Source organism: Annulohypoxylon maeteangense (assembly GCF_022496945.1).
Source record: "Annulohypoxylon maeteangense strain CBS 123835 unplaced genomic scaffold GGS22scaffold_1, whole genome shotgun sequence".
Lineage (NCBI taxonomy): Eukaryota > Fungi > Ascomycota > Sordariomycetes > Xylariales > Hypoxylaceae > Annulohypoxylon > Annulohypoxylon maeteangense.
The window spans coordinates 649,844-664,930 of NW_025953248.1; the positions used below are offsets into that span (position 1 = coordinate 649,844).

The 15,087-nt window shown below is 34.3% G+C and overlaps 3 protein-coding genes across 3 annotated transcripts; all 3 read left to right on the plus strand.

Annotated features, from left to right (window-relative positions):
* Positions 1-339: 339 nt before the first annotated feature.
* GGS22DRAFT_148841 (DnaJ-domain-containing protein) lies at positions 340-1,923 on the plus strand. Its single transcript, XM_047959046.1, has 3 exons — positions 340-706; positions 786-846; positions 938-1,923. Exons 1-3 carry the CDS (start codon positions 679-681, stop codon positions 1,587-1,589), a joined length of 741 nt encoding a protein of 246 aa, XP_047823496.1. The 5' UTR covers positions 340-678; the 3' UTR covers positions 1,590-1,923.
* Positions 1,924-6,577: 4,654 nt separating this feature from the next.
* On the plus strand, positions 6,578-8,210 carry GGS22DRAFT_148842 (DUF1000-domain-containing protein). Its single transcript, XM_047959047.1, has 3 exons — positions 6,578-6,879; positions 6,989-7,545; positions 7,605-8,210. The coding sequence occupies exons 1-3, from the start codon at positions 6,801-6,803 to the stop codon at positions 7,953-7,955; spliced, it is 987 nt and encodes a 328-aa protein (XP_047823497.1). The 5' UTR covers positions 6,578-6,800; the 3' UTR covers positions 7,956-8,210.
* Positions 8,211-12,473: 4,263 nt separating this feature from the next.
* Positions 12,474-14,389, plus strand: GGS22DRAFT_2435 (uncharacterized protein). The gene has a single exon (XM_047966588.1). The coding sequence runs from the start codon at positions 12,833-12,835 to the stop codon at positions 13,943-13,945; it is 1,113 nt and encodes a 370-aa protein (XP_047823498.1). The 5' UTR covers positions 12,474-12,832; the 3' UTR covers positions 13,946-14,389.
* The last annotated feature ends 698 nt before the right edge of the window (positions 14,390-15,087 follow it).

Here is a 15,087-nt window from a genome sequence, read left to right on the forward strand (position 1 = left end):
TCTGGATGTGTGAAAGTGAAGATATTGCAGCTGACGAAGACTCGAAGACATCGCGAAAGATTGGAACTGCGAATGAGAAGAGAGGGATCGACCGTTCACCGACAATTGAAGTGGCTGGGCTCACCCCTGGCCGCCCTGGCCGCCGCTGGAGGATCGCCGTAGTCTAAAACTGCCCTAAGGCTTAGGGCTAGTCTCCATTTGATTAGTTTGGTTCCGAGGTGAGCCTGCGGGTCAAGTCAATTAAAGGCGGGTCTCTGGGTCTTGCCAAGACTTAAAAATCTTGACTAGCAGGCAGCCAGGCTAGACCGTTTACGAAGTTAGGCAAGTTGCAGTTCAACAGCTGCAACCTGCAAGCGTGTGCTGTGTTTGCTGTTTGTGGAACCGAACTGATCAAGCCACCGTGGCTTATCAAATCTTCAAAGCTTAAGGGAAGTGACTTACCCCAAAAAGGAAACGCTAGCCAGCTAAACACCTAGAACGCCACATCTATGACGTTCCCTATTGGATATACACCATCCACCTATCCAATTCATGAGCTCCCAATGAAGCCCGATTAAAGACGATGCTTTGACTTGCAGACCGACTCGTGCTCCTAGAATTTCTTTTCTCTTTACCTTCACCTTACACTGCCGGCTCAGTACCTTTACCTACCTGCTATTACGACTTTGAACGATTAAAATGGCCAATAGATCCCCCCCAGACTATTGTTAGTCACCTTAGACTTTTCCTAGCTCTTATGACTCTCCCTCTATAAAGAACCCCACTAACATAAGATGAAACTACAGACAGGATCCTCGAGGTCTCTGAAAATGCAACTACCCAACAGATCCGCGATGCCTATAAACGGTAAGTTAATCTACCAGAACCATTCCCATATATACGAATACCTAGTCGTGTCAGCATTTCCACCATACTAACAGCCTTCCCCCACAACCAGAGCGGCCCTCAAAACCCACCCGGACAGAGTGTCCGCCAACTCTCCCGACCGCGCGGCCCGGACCCGCAAGTTCCAACTCGTGAACGACGCCTACTACACGCTGTCAGACCCGACCCGGCGGCGAGAGTACGACTACACACGGAAAGCGGACCGAGGCCGACGAGGCGGGCGGGGATCCTACACAGACCCGTTCGACGACCCCGCCGAATCAGTCCCGCCCACCAACGGTAACGGCAACGGCAACGGCGGGGGCCAGAACGCATACTCCTGGGCATGGAACTTCTTCACGGGAGGCAACACGAACACACAGCCGCAAGCGCGCGCAGAGCGGCAGCAGGCGGAGGACGCGCAGTTCGGGGACGTGTTCGAGGAGATGTTGCGGGAGGAGGGGATGGCGGGCGATGACGCCACGCGTCGGGATACCACGTTCTGGAGCATGCTGGGCACGGCGAGTGGTAGCGTCATTGGTTTCATCGTGGGTAATATGCCTGGAGCCGTGGCGGGCGCCGTGGCGGGCAATAGGCTTGGTGCGGTGCGTGATGCGAAGGGGAAGAGCGTGTATGCGGTTTTTCAGGATCTGCCGGCGGATGATCGCACGAGGTTGCTGGCGCAGCTTGCTACGAGGGTGTTTAGTCATGCTGTGGGGATTTGATGTGTGAGGGAATGGAGGGGGGTATGGGGTTATGATACATGTTTATGAGGGGAATGGGGGATGGGAGGGATGAGGGAATATGAATAGACTGCATTCTTAGGGGGATCGTGCGTGGAGTTCAGGCTTCGTTTTTTGAGGGGGCGATGGATAGGGGTGGGCTTGATAGAGGTCTGGGAGAGCTGGCGACTGCTGACTGGTTTAGTCGGGGGTTGAGGTTCTTCCTACTTCGTACTTGATAATTACCTACTTCTTAAATAAACATGATGTTACCTACTGATACTTCCTGCGTCGTTACCTAGTAGTTCTTGTCTCATGATACATACCTAGTTCTAGTTCTAATGGCTTAAGCTTATGCAAATATTCGCGGAAATTTTAGCTACAAACCAAGCAGCCAGGCTGTTATGAAGTAACCCGGCTAAAATCTTGCAAATGATTTACATATGTAAATATTTTTATAATCGTATTTTCCATTTTTTAAAATAACAAGTTTCGTTTATAATAAAATTTTTTTAAAAATAAAAATAATAACGATTAAATAAGAGCAACACTAAATCTGCAGTGCAGTTTGGCTATATCTGCAGTGCTGAGCCACTTTGGAGAGCCGAAGTTCTCCCGAAGGTCCGAGCTCAAAAGGTACACGTTTCGCCATATAATTCCACATACAAATCTAAGTATCTTTTAAGCCTCAAAACCTTATTTCCCACACCTAACATGATACATGAGTCTCCATCTTCAATCAATTATTTCAGCTTGAAAAGACCTTCAATTCAATCGAAACCAGAAACATTTACTTATTACTCAATTCTGCATTGAATGAAAGCGGTTGCACCTCTTCAAAGTCCGAATCGAAGGGTCTACAGCTCTTTGAATTCAAGAAGCTTTGTACTGGTCTGGTTTTGCGACCGCTGTTCTGAGAGCCGCCACGCAAAAATACATCGCATCTTAGTTCAAACTGCTGTAGCTCAATTTAATTCGATTCAAATACGATGCAACCTGGATCAATCAATTCTCCTTTGAATGCGCTTTTATTTGATTTACTTTGCAAAAGATTTGGACGTGTATTGATAGAGATAAAATAGGTTAAAGATTGAATCTTTTTGGTGTTCTTGTACTATGGCGGGGTTTCTGGAGATACTTTGATTTGTATGGGGATTTGTATGGCAAAATAGGTACCGTTCGAAAGCGCGCCTTCGCCACAATGTGGCTGACACTGCAGATATAGCCAAAGTATACTGCAGATTTAGTGTTGCTCTTAAATAATAACGTTAAGTTATAATAATTTTAACGATATAATATTTTTTATTTAACGGTATAATATTTTTTTAATTAAAATTAATTAATGTTACGATATTTTATTATTTAATTTCGTAACGTTTTTATCGTATATTTTATTTAAATTTAATTTTATTAATTTTATTAATTTTATATTTTATAATTATTTTTAATTTAATTATATTTAATTATTAAATATATATAATTACGTTAATTAAATTTAATCGATTTATTTATTATATTAATTTATAATACGAAATTATATCGATTTATTTTAATTTAAATTTATTTTATATAAATTTAAATATTAAAATAATAAAATAATTTTTAAAATTTATTATATTATTTTTATAATAATTTTAAATTTTAATATTTTTTTTCGAATTATAATATTTACGATTTTTATTATTTTTATTCGATTAATAATAATATATCGTATTTTTTTTTAAATATTAATTCGATATTATTTTATTACGTTATTTAAATTTAATAAAATTATTTTATTTACGAAAATATTTATTATATTATTTAATCGAAAATAAATTATTAAATAATAAAAAAACGTAATTTTATACGATATTAATTAATTATTTAATTTTTACGAAATTACTTTTAATACGTATATTAAATATATTTACGAATTAAAATTTACGATAATTATTTTAAATTTAATTAAAAATATAAAAATAAAAAAAAATAATTAATTATATATAAAATATATTAATTTAATATATAATCGTTATAATAAATCGAAAATAATTAAAATATTTTTTAAACGTTAATAATTTTCGCGTAAATATAATTACATTTATAAAAATGCGATTTTATATTAAATTAAAACGAAAAAATAATTTATTATAATTAAAAATTTAAATTATAATTATAATAATAATATAATTAAAATTAATATAATATATCGTTAATAATAACGTAAATTTATAAATATAAAAATTATAATATTAAAATTATTATAAATTAATTCGTTAATTAATAATTAAATAATTTTATATTTATTTAATAAATTTTAAAAAATAAAAAAAATGTCGATATAATATATAATATAAATTATAATATTAAAAATTTATTTAATTTCGATTTTATTAATAATAAATTTATTTAAATTATACGTATAAACGAAATAATAATTATTTTTAAAAACGTATAAAATATTAATAATTTATATAAATAACGTATATAAAAAAATTATTTAATATTTAAATATTATTTAAAAAATTATAAAAATATAAAAATATATATAATATTAATTATTTTTATAATATTAATAAAAAAATTAATAAAATAACGAAATTATTTTAAACTTTTAAATAATATATTAAAATATAATAATAATATTTTAACGTATTATTATTTAATAATATATATCGTATAAATCGATATATACGTTATTAAATTTATATACGTTTTATATATTAATATTATAATATTTAAATTAATAAATTTAATATATTATTTTTTAATATTATAAATATTATTTTTTTATATACGAATTTTTACGTAATTTTTAAATTATTTTTTAACGAATTAAAATTCGATTTTTTATAATATTTAAAATATTTAAATAATTTACGATAATAATATTAAATTTAATTTTTAACGATTATATTAAATAATTTCGTTAAAAAATTTAAATTTATAATTAATTAAATTTTCGAAAATACGTTTTAATAATTATATAAATAATATATATTTAAAAACGTTATTTATTACGTAAAATAAAAATAAATTAATTTAAATAAAAATTTTATTATTAAATTACGAAATATTAACGAAATATAATTTTACGATATTTTTAAATATAATAAACCCGGGTTAAATTTATTTATATATAAATTAATTAATTTAAAAAATAATAACGAAAATAACGATTTAAATAAAATAAAAAATAATTAATAAATTACGTAATTATTCGAAATAATAAAAATTTAAATTAAATTTTAATATTAAAATTTAAATATTAAAAAATAATTAAACTTTTATAATAATTTTATACGAATTTAACGAAATTATATATACGTTAATAATAAAAATACGTTTTACGTATTTAAAATTTATTAAAAAAAAATTTTTAAAAATAAAAACGTACGTAATTTATTTTTTTAATTCGTAATTTTTTTTTTTTTTAAATTAATTAAATTTTTTATACGTTAAAATAAAATTTTATAATTTAAATTTATTTATAATACGTAATATTTTTTTTTAATTATTTTATTAATTTTTTTATTTATAACGTTTTTAAATTATATAATTATTATTTTTTTTTAATAAATTAAATATTATTAATATATAATATTTTATATACGTAATTATAAAATAATTATAATTAATTAAATTAAAACGATTTATAAATATTTAAAACGTTATTTAAAAAATAAATATTATAATTTAAATTTATTATATAATTAAATTTATAAAATATATATAAATAATAAAATTAATTATAAATAAATTATTAAAAAAATTAAATTTAATTTTTTATTTAAATATAATTAAATCGGTTTATTTAAATTAATAAAGTTTAAAATAATTTTAATTTTATTATAATAAATATAAAAATAATATTAATTCGCGTATTAAAATTATATAATTTAAAAAAATTAAAATATAAATTAATTATTTTATAAAAAATTATTTATTAAATAATAAAATTTATTTTATAAATACGTGTTTTTCGAATTTTTACGAATTAATTTTAATTAAAATTAATTTATTAAAATTTAAACTTTAAAAATAAAAAATATTAATTATTATTAATAATTTATTAAAAATAACGGCTCGATTTTAATTAATTAAAAAATTTAAAAAAAAGTTATATTAAATTTTTTTCGTTTTTTTAAAAATCGCCGGCGTCGTATAATTTATATAATAATATTTTTATTAATTTTATAATAAAATAAAAAAAAATTAAATTTTTTAAATTTTAAAACGTACGAATTAAATCGTACGAAATTAATTAATTAATTTTCGAAAAATAATAATTATAATAATTATAAAATTCCGTTATATAATAAATTTTTTTAATTATTTTTTTAATAATAATAAAATTATAAATTTAAAATTTAAATTAATAAAAAAAAAATTAATTAATTTTTTAAAAAATTAAAAAAACGTATATAAAATTTTTAAAATTAATAAAATTAATAAATATTTTAATTTAAACCGTATTTTAAATTATATTTTATATTTATTATATTATTTTTTATTAATTTTATATAATTATTTTTATTATAAATATATATTTTTATTATATTTTTAATTTATATAAAACTTTTATTAAAATTAAATAATATAAATAATATATAAAATTATTAATAATTTTAATAATTTTAATAATCGTTAATATTACGTTTATAAAACTTAATAAATTAATTATATATAAATTAATTAAAATAATATTAAAATAATTAATTTAATTAATATAATTAACGTTTTAATTTTTAATATTATATAATATAAAATATATATTATTAAATTTTTTATCGTAAATTATTTAATTAAAATAAATCGATAAAATTTAATTAACGTAATTATATATATTAAATAATTAAATTAAAAATAATTATAAAATATAAAATTAATAAAATTAAATTTAAATAAAATATATAATAAAAACGTTACGAAATTAAATAATAAAATATCGTAACATTAATTAATCTTAATTAAAAAAGTATTATGCCGTTAAATAAAAAGTGTTATATCGTTAAAGTTACTAGTTAAGTTACGCTTAACTAATTGACGCTATCCTGTTTATGGGACAGTGTGACTCCCATCATACCGGGCTACTGGTCGTACCTGACAGGGATTATTACCACCGGCCCCCCACCATAAATGCTCCTCGTTACTTCTTTAACTTTCTAAACTTACAACTTCTTAACACCGACCACGAATTCTGAATACCGTCATCATCACTTAGTCATAAAAATGGATGTGCCCCTAGAGCTTACGTCGAAGGCGCAGCTCAGTGAATTGCTGGCGGACTCGCGTATTGTGGTGGCAGATTGTAAGTACATCTTCGAGTACCGCTGCACATATCCCGTCCACTTGGCCCCGCCATCGTCGTGGTGACACTCTTTTGCGACGCGAAGCTGACAAATCGTTCTAACGCGCAGTCTACGCAACATGGTGTGCACCATGCAACCAGATGGCGCCTTTCTACGCAAAGTTCTCTCAAAAAAACTCGCGTCCTCAAGTTGCCACATTTGTGAAGGTAAACGTCGAGAGTGACGCAGGTAAACTCGTCGCGAGCGAATATGCCGTCACAGCTCTTCCTACCCTCATCGTCTTCGAAAACGGCTCTGTTGTTGAAAAAATTAAGGGGGGCGATCTACAGCGGCTGAAAGTGGTCTTTCAGAAGTTAACCGATGGTATCCAGAATGCGAATTCTTCGGCAGGAGGTAGCAATTCTGGCGGCATCTCCTGGAAGGGAGCCGATCTCCCTCGAGGCTACGTTGATGTGTCGGACTCCATCGACTTACGCGGACTGGAACTCTTGAATGCCGACGAATCTCACTTTCCCGTTCGAAACCTCTTCGAAAAGAACAGGCCTTCAGCGTTATCAAAGGAGACAGTTACAAGTGATAAAAAGGACTGGGTGGAGAGTGATACTGATGAGCAACTGCTACTCTTCACGCCTTTCAACTCAGCGATCAAGCTCCACACTATACAGGTATGTGCATGCTTAGACCACCAATAGGGTGTTGTTCGAAGCTAACGTGTACTTACCAGATCACTTCTCTGCCTCCCAAAGACGATGAAGATGACGATGAAGTACCGATGAGACCAAAGACACTTAAAATCTTCACGAACCGACCGCATAACCTAGGTTTTGACGAGGCTGAGGACATTGACTCGACCCAGACGATCGAGATCGGCGAGAACGACTGGAACGACAAAGGTACCGCAAGCTTAGGTCTGCGATTTGTCCGATTCCAGAATGTCACAAGCCTTGTCATTTTTGTTGTAGATGGCGACGGTGACGGCGAAAAGGTTCGAATAGACCGAATAAGATTTATTGGCGAGCCTGGCGAGAGAAGAGAAATGGGTAAGCTTGAGAAGGTTGACGACGACGCTGATTGAGCATAACTTTGTTGGGAAGAGAAAATCGGATGCATACAGGCAAGCGTCATTCACGGTTATGATCGCGGACGAGGACAACGAATGGAATGCGGTTATAGAATGGGGATGCCCTGGGATCGCATCTATGTTCTATATAGATGATATCAATTGATGGTCGCAATGATTTAAGTAGTGAGCATGATTCTATTGTCAACAATTACAATAATTGCAGACTATACAGACAGCTGTCAGGTAGGCAATGCGTAGCATGCATGCATTTACGTGTCTAATCTGTCTAAATGCAGGTTGAACTTGACTCTTGCATCGGATGACACGCTTCATTGGATTTGATCTATCTGCACATGCAGTTGGTAATTGAATATTAAGCTGACCTCATCATTACTACCTCGCCGATTACTCCCTTCGTTACCGACGTTGACAATATCAAATTAGGATCATATTGGATAATGACTGTGTCACAGCATTGAGCAAGGACCCAAGTTGCCAATTCACATGGATCGGATAACATCCTAAGGGAGCACCACCTAGACATTGTCTCAGTAGACACACTCTCTATTATACCTGCCCATCGATCGATATAGCTATAGCTATGATAGGTCGCGGAGACCCAAAGGAGGGGATTTTCAAGGTTATGTCCAGCATCCTCACTGCGGTTCGAAGAAGCAATCAAAGGCTTCGGATTTCGAACCGACGTTAGAAGTGAGGTCGCCAGCTTGCAATTTTAATTACTCTGTGGCATGATTGACGCTTTGTATCCATGAGAAATTCCACTGAAGGAAGAAGGGATCGGAGCAACACGGGAAATGTGAGATCATGCCAGCCGCACGAAGAAGAAAAGAAGAAGAAATTTTTAAAATTTGTCGCGATCGCGTTCGACTTTTTTATGTGTTCTGCTAGCGTCCTTGGCAGCTGATAGATAAGATTTGCAGGTGGCAGAATTACCTATCCGGGTGGGGGGGGTTTTTAGAAATTATTACCTTTGAATTACATATTTTACAATTATCGTAACGCTTAGTAATAACCTCATTAATTTTACATTAAAATAAATTTTAAATATTATAACGTATTTAATAATTATTTATTTAAAATAATTAATATATTATAATTATAATAATTAATTAAAATTAAAATAATTTTATTAATATATTAATTTTTCGAAATATTTTTTTAAATAAATAAATATTATTTATAAATATTTATTATATATATAATATTATTATATTAAAAAAAAATTTTTTTTTATTATAATAATTTTTTTTTATTATAATAATTTTTTTTAATTATAATAATTTTTTCGTTATAATAATAAGTTTTTATTTATTTATTAAATATTTTTATTAATTAAAAATTAAAATTAAAATTAAATATATAAATTTTAAAAATTAAAGATTTTTATATACGCGTAAATTCGTAAAAATTAATTAATTAAATAATTAAATAATAAATTTATAAACTTTATAAATTTAAATAATTCGTAATAATATCGTAATATTTATAATTTAATTTTTAATATAAATAAAAAAAAACATTTAAATATTATAACGTTTTTTTAAATATAAAAAACGTAAATAATACGTTTTTTTTTCTTTTTTTTTTTTAAATTAACTTTATTATTATAAAATAAAAATCATTATAAATTAAAATTTATTTTAATTTAATTATTTTTATAATTAAATATAATATATTTTTTTATATAATAATTATTATTTAATTATATATATTATTATAATATTTTATTTATATTTAATATTTTTTTTTTAATAATTATTATATATTTATTTATTTAATTAACCGAAAACATTATATAATTTCGTTATAATTATATATAAATTATATATTAAATTAAAACGTGGTAATTTTATATTATAAAAATATAAATTATAAATCGTGAAATTTTTAAATACGTTTTCGTAAATTTTAAAAGTAAAATATTATTATAATAAATTATTAATTATAAGTAATTATAAATATAAAAAATATATATAATAATATAAATGTTAAAAAAAATAATAAAGTTTAAAGTAAAAAACTTAACGAATTTTTATAAAAAATTTATCGATAAATAATTAATTAACATAATAACGTAAAATTTATATTAAAAAAATAAAACATTATACTACAATTTAATATCCTTATTAATATTATGGAAATATATTTTTTTACATTTTTTATATTAAAAAAAATTTACGATATTCGGATTATTACATAAGAATTTCAAAAAACCCCCCCTACCCGGGTAGGTAGTGAGGGCACTGCCCACCTGGAAGTCAGCTCGGCGATTACCTAAGATTCCGGACATGGAATGGTGTCTCGTGGGTTTATCCGGACCCGCTTTATGAAAGAAGGTTTTGAAATATTCCGGTTGTTTCATTGCCGGCTCCAGTCACACAACAGAAAATTGAAACGAACAGAAAATCAAGACATCCACATCCACCATCTTTTTCTTCCTAGTCTCCCAGGTTCTGCCAGGTCTCTACCCTGATGAAACCGCCACTCGCGCAGTCGCGGACACACACTCTAAATTCACAGTTCCCACCCAACTCATTAAGTGTCGAATCCTTGGAATAGTTAGCCTCGGAAAAGACATGCTTTTAATATACCCGTCCACTTGGATTCCTTCCATCCCATACACCCCTCCCAACCCGTTTCTGTCTCTCATCCCGTCCTACTACGCACCTGGATACCTGAGCCGGGCTGCTAGGCTGCTAGGCTGCCTGTCAGGATACTAGGTAGCCAGTCTGCCAGGATGTTGTCGCCCAATCCAAGTGAGAGGGGGTTTACGTACGCACATCATATCCCGTCCTAGTCGAACGGTGGCGGCTTAGAAATATACTTCGCGATGTTGCTAACTGGCAACTAATCAACTAATACCGGCTAGTCTAATCCATTGGCAACCATTGGCAACCATTGAGTCTTGACAACCATTGGTAAGCCTTACCTAGGTACGGATCAACAGATTTACAGGTTTACTGGTTTACGGGTTTGCAGGTCTACAGCCCGACTCTCCGACTTTCGCCCTTCTCCTCTTTCTTTCTCTTGTCCTTGGAGTCTTGGAGTCCCTTAAGTATTTGTCCCTTGTTGTAATCTCTTCTCATATTGACCCTGACCCCTCATGCAACGTCACGCAACTGGTCTATCCCATCAGCACGGGGCCTATATTAAAAAAATCGTCAGAAGCCGCACACGCAAAGTAGCAGCGCTAATGAACCCCCTAAGACGACGTCAGCTGCTACTAGCCTTCGGTCTGTGATATCTGCACGTGTGCCACGGTAGCAGGGTTCCAAGGTCGTTCCAAGCTTGCAGTGCAGGCTTTTGTTAGGCCGTTACAATGACAATGTACCTAGTACGCATCTACGCAGCCTACGGTAGCAACCAAGCGAGTTAAAGCGCAACCAAGGCAACCCAGAGCAAGCCAGGAGCATCCAAGAGCAACCAAGCAAAGGCGAACAGGCGAACCAGCATTCGAAGAGCGTCGAACGTGGTATGCAGCATTAATATACAACTTAATTGTTCCATTTATAGACCAAATTCCGACCGTCGCATGCCACGACTCCCTATTCGCCCTATTCGTCTCGTCTATTCGTTTATACAGTTTGTACTATGCGTGCAAAGTGTAATATGTAAGCTGCTCTCTATCTATTTGCCTCGAAACTAATCCATGAAGATAGCTACCTAGTAGGTAGCTATCGTAGCAGTCTTATTAACCCCGGGGGGGGCCATCTCATAGGATTCTCTAGCAGCTCTGCACGCTTCAGCTTCCCTTTTCAGGAGTTGCTTCGCTACGTTGGTTGTACGTCAGCGACCCGACTTATGGCTGATTGTACCACAACTCTCACCCCTAATGTCTGATTCTGGAAGGTTTCCGCCGCTCGAGTGTGCTTTTTTGCAAACACGAGGCGTTAGGTCATCGCTCATCGCTTCAATACCTTAAGACCTTAGGACCCTTTTGCTCACAAGTCCGTTGCATACCCGCGCATGACTGGCACTTGGGTCAATAACTATCTGCGGTTGCCCCCAACCTTTCCCTTACAAGTAAAGAAGCAAATGCTTTGCAAGCCACTCTTTTCCCTTATGCGGATTTATTGTCTCTCATATTCTGGAGACACCGATCCATGTGATCAACCTTGGAAGCATTTCTACATTTTTCTAGGTACCTAGCCTACATGCTGCATCCGTAACCTTACTATTAGTCTATTTCTTAATGTCATGAACATCTTACATCATTCCCCTGGCCTTAAAACTCCTACTTGATTTTTCCCTGCGTTCCCTGCGTGTGAATCTGCTCTGCTCCGCTCCTTATTTTTTTTCTTCCATTCCTCTTGGATCAGGTTGCTTACCCTTCTTCATCCTTGGAAGAAAAAAAAAGAAAAAAAAACTATCGCCAAGTCCATTCATATCGCATTAAGTGGAAGAATGAAAAAAAAGGCGTAGCTATTTGAAGAAGTGGCGTATTACTTGAAAGGTTCTCCCAACATTAAGTTGATTATTGATCTGTCGATAACTTACACAACGATCCGGACCACCGCCGCTTCCTACCGGGAATCGCGACATATAATACAGGGCGACTCCTAGCTAGCTAATTTATTTATTTTGGTCGAAGGATCTTCGGGCTGAGAAGAGGAGGCCTCGCAACCCAAAGCTAACATAACTTAGGGCTGCAAGCTCCCAGGCTATGACTGGGAGGAGTCTTTGTTAGCTTCTGCCAGCAAGGCACATTCATAACAACTATCGGCCTTTGCGGTTTCTAAACTAACTCGGTCGATTGACGGATCTACTATTAAGAGGCGGATCACTAAAAAATAAAAATCTCTGGATGAATTCTACACATTCTACGCATCGAGGCTGCTAGCAAAAATCTACGACTTGTGCAGCTGACGATGGCTTCTCAGCCGGCGAGCTTTCCGCAATTCTCCAAATTGCCATTGGAGTTGCGGGATATGATATGGGGTTATGCTCTTCCTGAACCAAGAGTATTCGAGGTCCTCGATTCTCCGTCTTCGCAGCAGTCCCAATCCTCGCCCTCGGGTCGTTTAATGTTTGCGGATGTCCGCAACGAACCACCGCCTTCGATAGCGCGAGTCTGCCGCGATGCTCGACAAGCCGTCCTGCGCCGTTACAAACCGATTGCTTTCTCCGGAACGGTCAAGCACCTGGATCTCCGGCGAGACATTATCCTCCTCGATTCCTATTTGCAAGTGAAGAGGCTGCTCAAGGTGATACGACTCTTGAGTCAGATCGAGCCCATCCGCCGCAGCGCGACCAGGTTGGCCCTAGGTACGAGTTGGGGTCTACATACGGGACTGCACCTGCGCATGTTTCACCGGAGCGTCCAGACGAAACGAAACATGGCGAGATTCCTGGAGTACGTATCGAAGTTTCGGCTCCTTGAAACGATTATCTTGGTAGTGTACCAGCGCTCGGCCTTCGGACTCCGGCTCAAGTGTTGCAGCCCCGCTCCGGTTGGACCGGTGCCGGATCACCGCTATCACCAACCTCACCAACATCATTATCATAATCAACATCAACATCACTCACATTACCAGCAGTATCAACAACATCAACACCAGATTCAGGCTCAGAGTCAGGGCCAAAGGAATGCGAATATGCTTCCATGGCGTCACTACGATCTATACGAGTCATACCACTTTAACTTCAACGTCAACTTTAACTTCGAAAATTACTGGCTGCGTCGTCCGTATCAGAGCAGGCTCGTGCGGTACGAACCAGAAGATGACAGGGAAAAGGCACAGTCTTCACAATCGGCGCAATCCTCGCACCCACTGTCAGCGTTTGCGAGACATTCAAAACAGTGCGCACCCGATCCTCAGCCGAGGGGTTACCAAGTGCATGATCTGAAGGGCACGTTTGAGGGTTGGCTGAAGAAGCTTCAGGACGACGAGACGATAGGCCCCGGGCTCAGGGTGCCAGGGCTCGAGACAGCGACGCTAACGTGGATTTACACGGGCGTGAGGAATGGTAGATTTTGCTAAGCAGTAGAACATAGACGAGACGATACGGTACATATGGGACAGGGCGGGCATTTGGTATATACCTTGATACACGATGGAATATATTATCATTATCTGTTACGGCCTGTCTTTTGCACTGCACTACTCAATTCGGAGCTACCGGACTTGTGGTTTTAGTCGGAATTAGGAGGACGAAGTCTAGTGCTTGAGTCTATATTTCTCGCGCGCTTTGATGTCGCTACATCCGTCGACAACTGTCTTACCGACTTTTAACGAATGCGCAGACAGCACTTGTGCGATATCCCTCTTGGTGTTATTTGAGTTTAATGGGCCTTAATTGAGCCTCGTTCTCATTGTATCTTACGCCATACGAAAGTGGTAGTACGAGTGCTCGTAAACCTTCCTCCGGGTAAGACGGCGCGTAGAGTTATATATCAATTCAATCAAACTTAATATCACACTTCATGATATTTTTACTTTTTTAATGATTACCTAGTTAGCTTCGCGCCAGTTTTCATACGACAACTCGTATTCCGTCAGGAACGTTTAATTACCTGGCACAAATTAAAGCCAGCGCAAAATGAAAAAAGTATGTGTAGATACGAAAAGTATTGGCATCCCTTCGGGACTGGGTAGGTAGGTAGGTAGGTTAGGTAGGCTAGGTTACTAGGCAAGGATAGAGTAAGGGAACAGTAAGGGTAGGTATTAGAGCAGACCCCGTCTGGTGGCCCGTATATGCGCGGTAACGGTTTAGGACACAAAGTACAGCTGTTCGAAGCGGCGTAGGTCCACATTAACGGCCCCGAAATAGCCACCTACTTTATTGGTACATAAAACGCTTATTGTAACCGGAAAGACGAGAGTTGGGTAACTGATGCTTTGCTGGGAAGGTAAGGGCTGGGGATGTGGGAATTGTGGGATTAACTACATATATGTAGCGAGAGGTTAGTTGCTTGTGGTATTGACCTTGGGTACGGGGCGTTTAGTCTCGTCAAATACGAACGTATCCGCACATGTACAATAGACACAATACAATGCATACCCAAGGTACTAGGCAGATTCTTCAGCGCCCCGTTACAGCCACCGACTCCTGATCGTACCGAATCCAGATTCGCACGCAGATGCGCAGGCAAATCATCCATACCTACCTACCTATGACAACA

Excerpts from the sequence above, each read along its gene's own strand:
- GGS22DRAFT_2435 (XM_047966588.1), top strand. The coding sequence starts at position 12,833 with ATGGCTTCTCAGCCGGCGAGCTTTCCGCAATTCTCCAAATTGCCATTG.
- GGS22DRAFT_148841 (XM_047959046.1), top strand. The coding sequence starts at position 679 with ATGGCCAATAGATCCCCCCCAGACTATT. Across the intron at positions 707-785 it reads TAGATCCCCCCCAGACTATT|ACAGGATCCTCGAGGTCTCT; the intron begins GTTAGTCACCTT and ends ATGAAACTACAG. Across the intron at positions 847-937 it reads ATCCGCGATGCCTATAAACG|AGCGGCCCTCAAAACCCACC; the intron begins GTAAGTTAATCT and ends CCCCACAACCAG.
- GGS22DRAFT_148842 (XM_047959047.1), top strand. The coding sequence starts at position 6,801 with ATGGATGTGCCCCTAGAGCTTACGTCGAAGGCGCAGCTCAGTGAATTG. Across the intron at positions 6,880-6,988 it reads GCGTATTGTGGTGGCAGATT|TCTACGCAACATGGTGTGCA; the intron begins GTAAGTACATCT and ends TCTAACGCGCAG. Across the intron at positions 7,546-7,604 it reads TCAAGCTCCACACTATACAG|ATCACTTCTCTGCCTCCCAA; the intron begins GTATGTGCATGC and ends TGTACTTACCAG.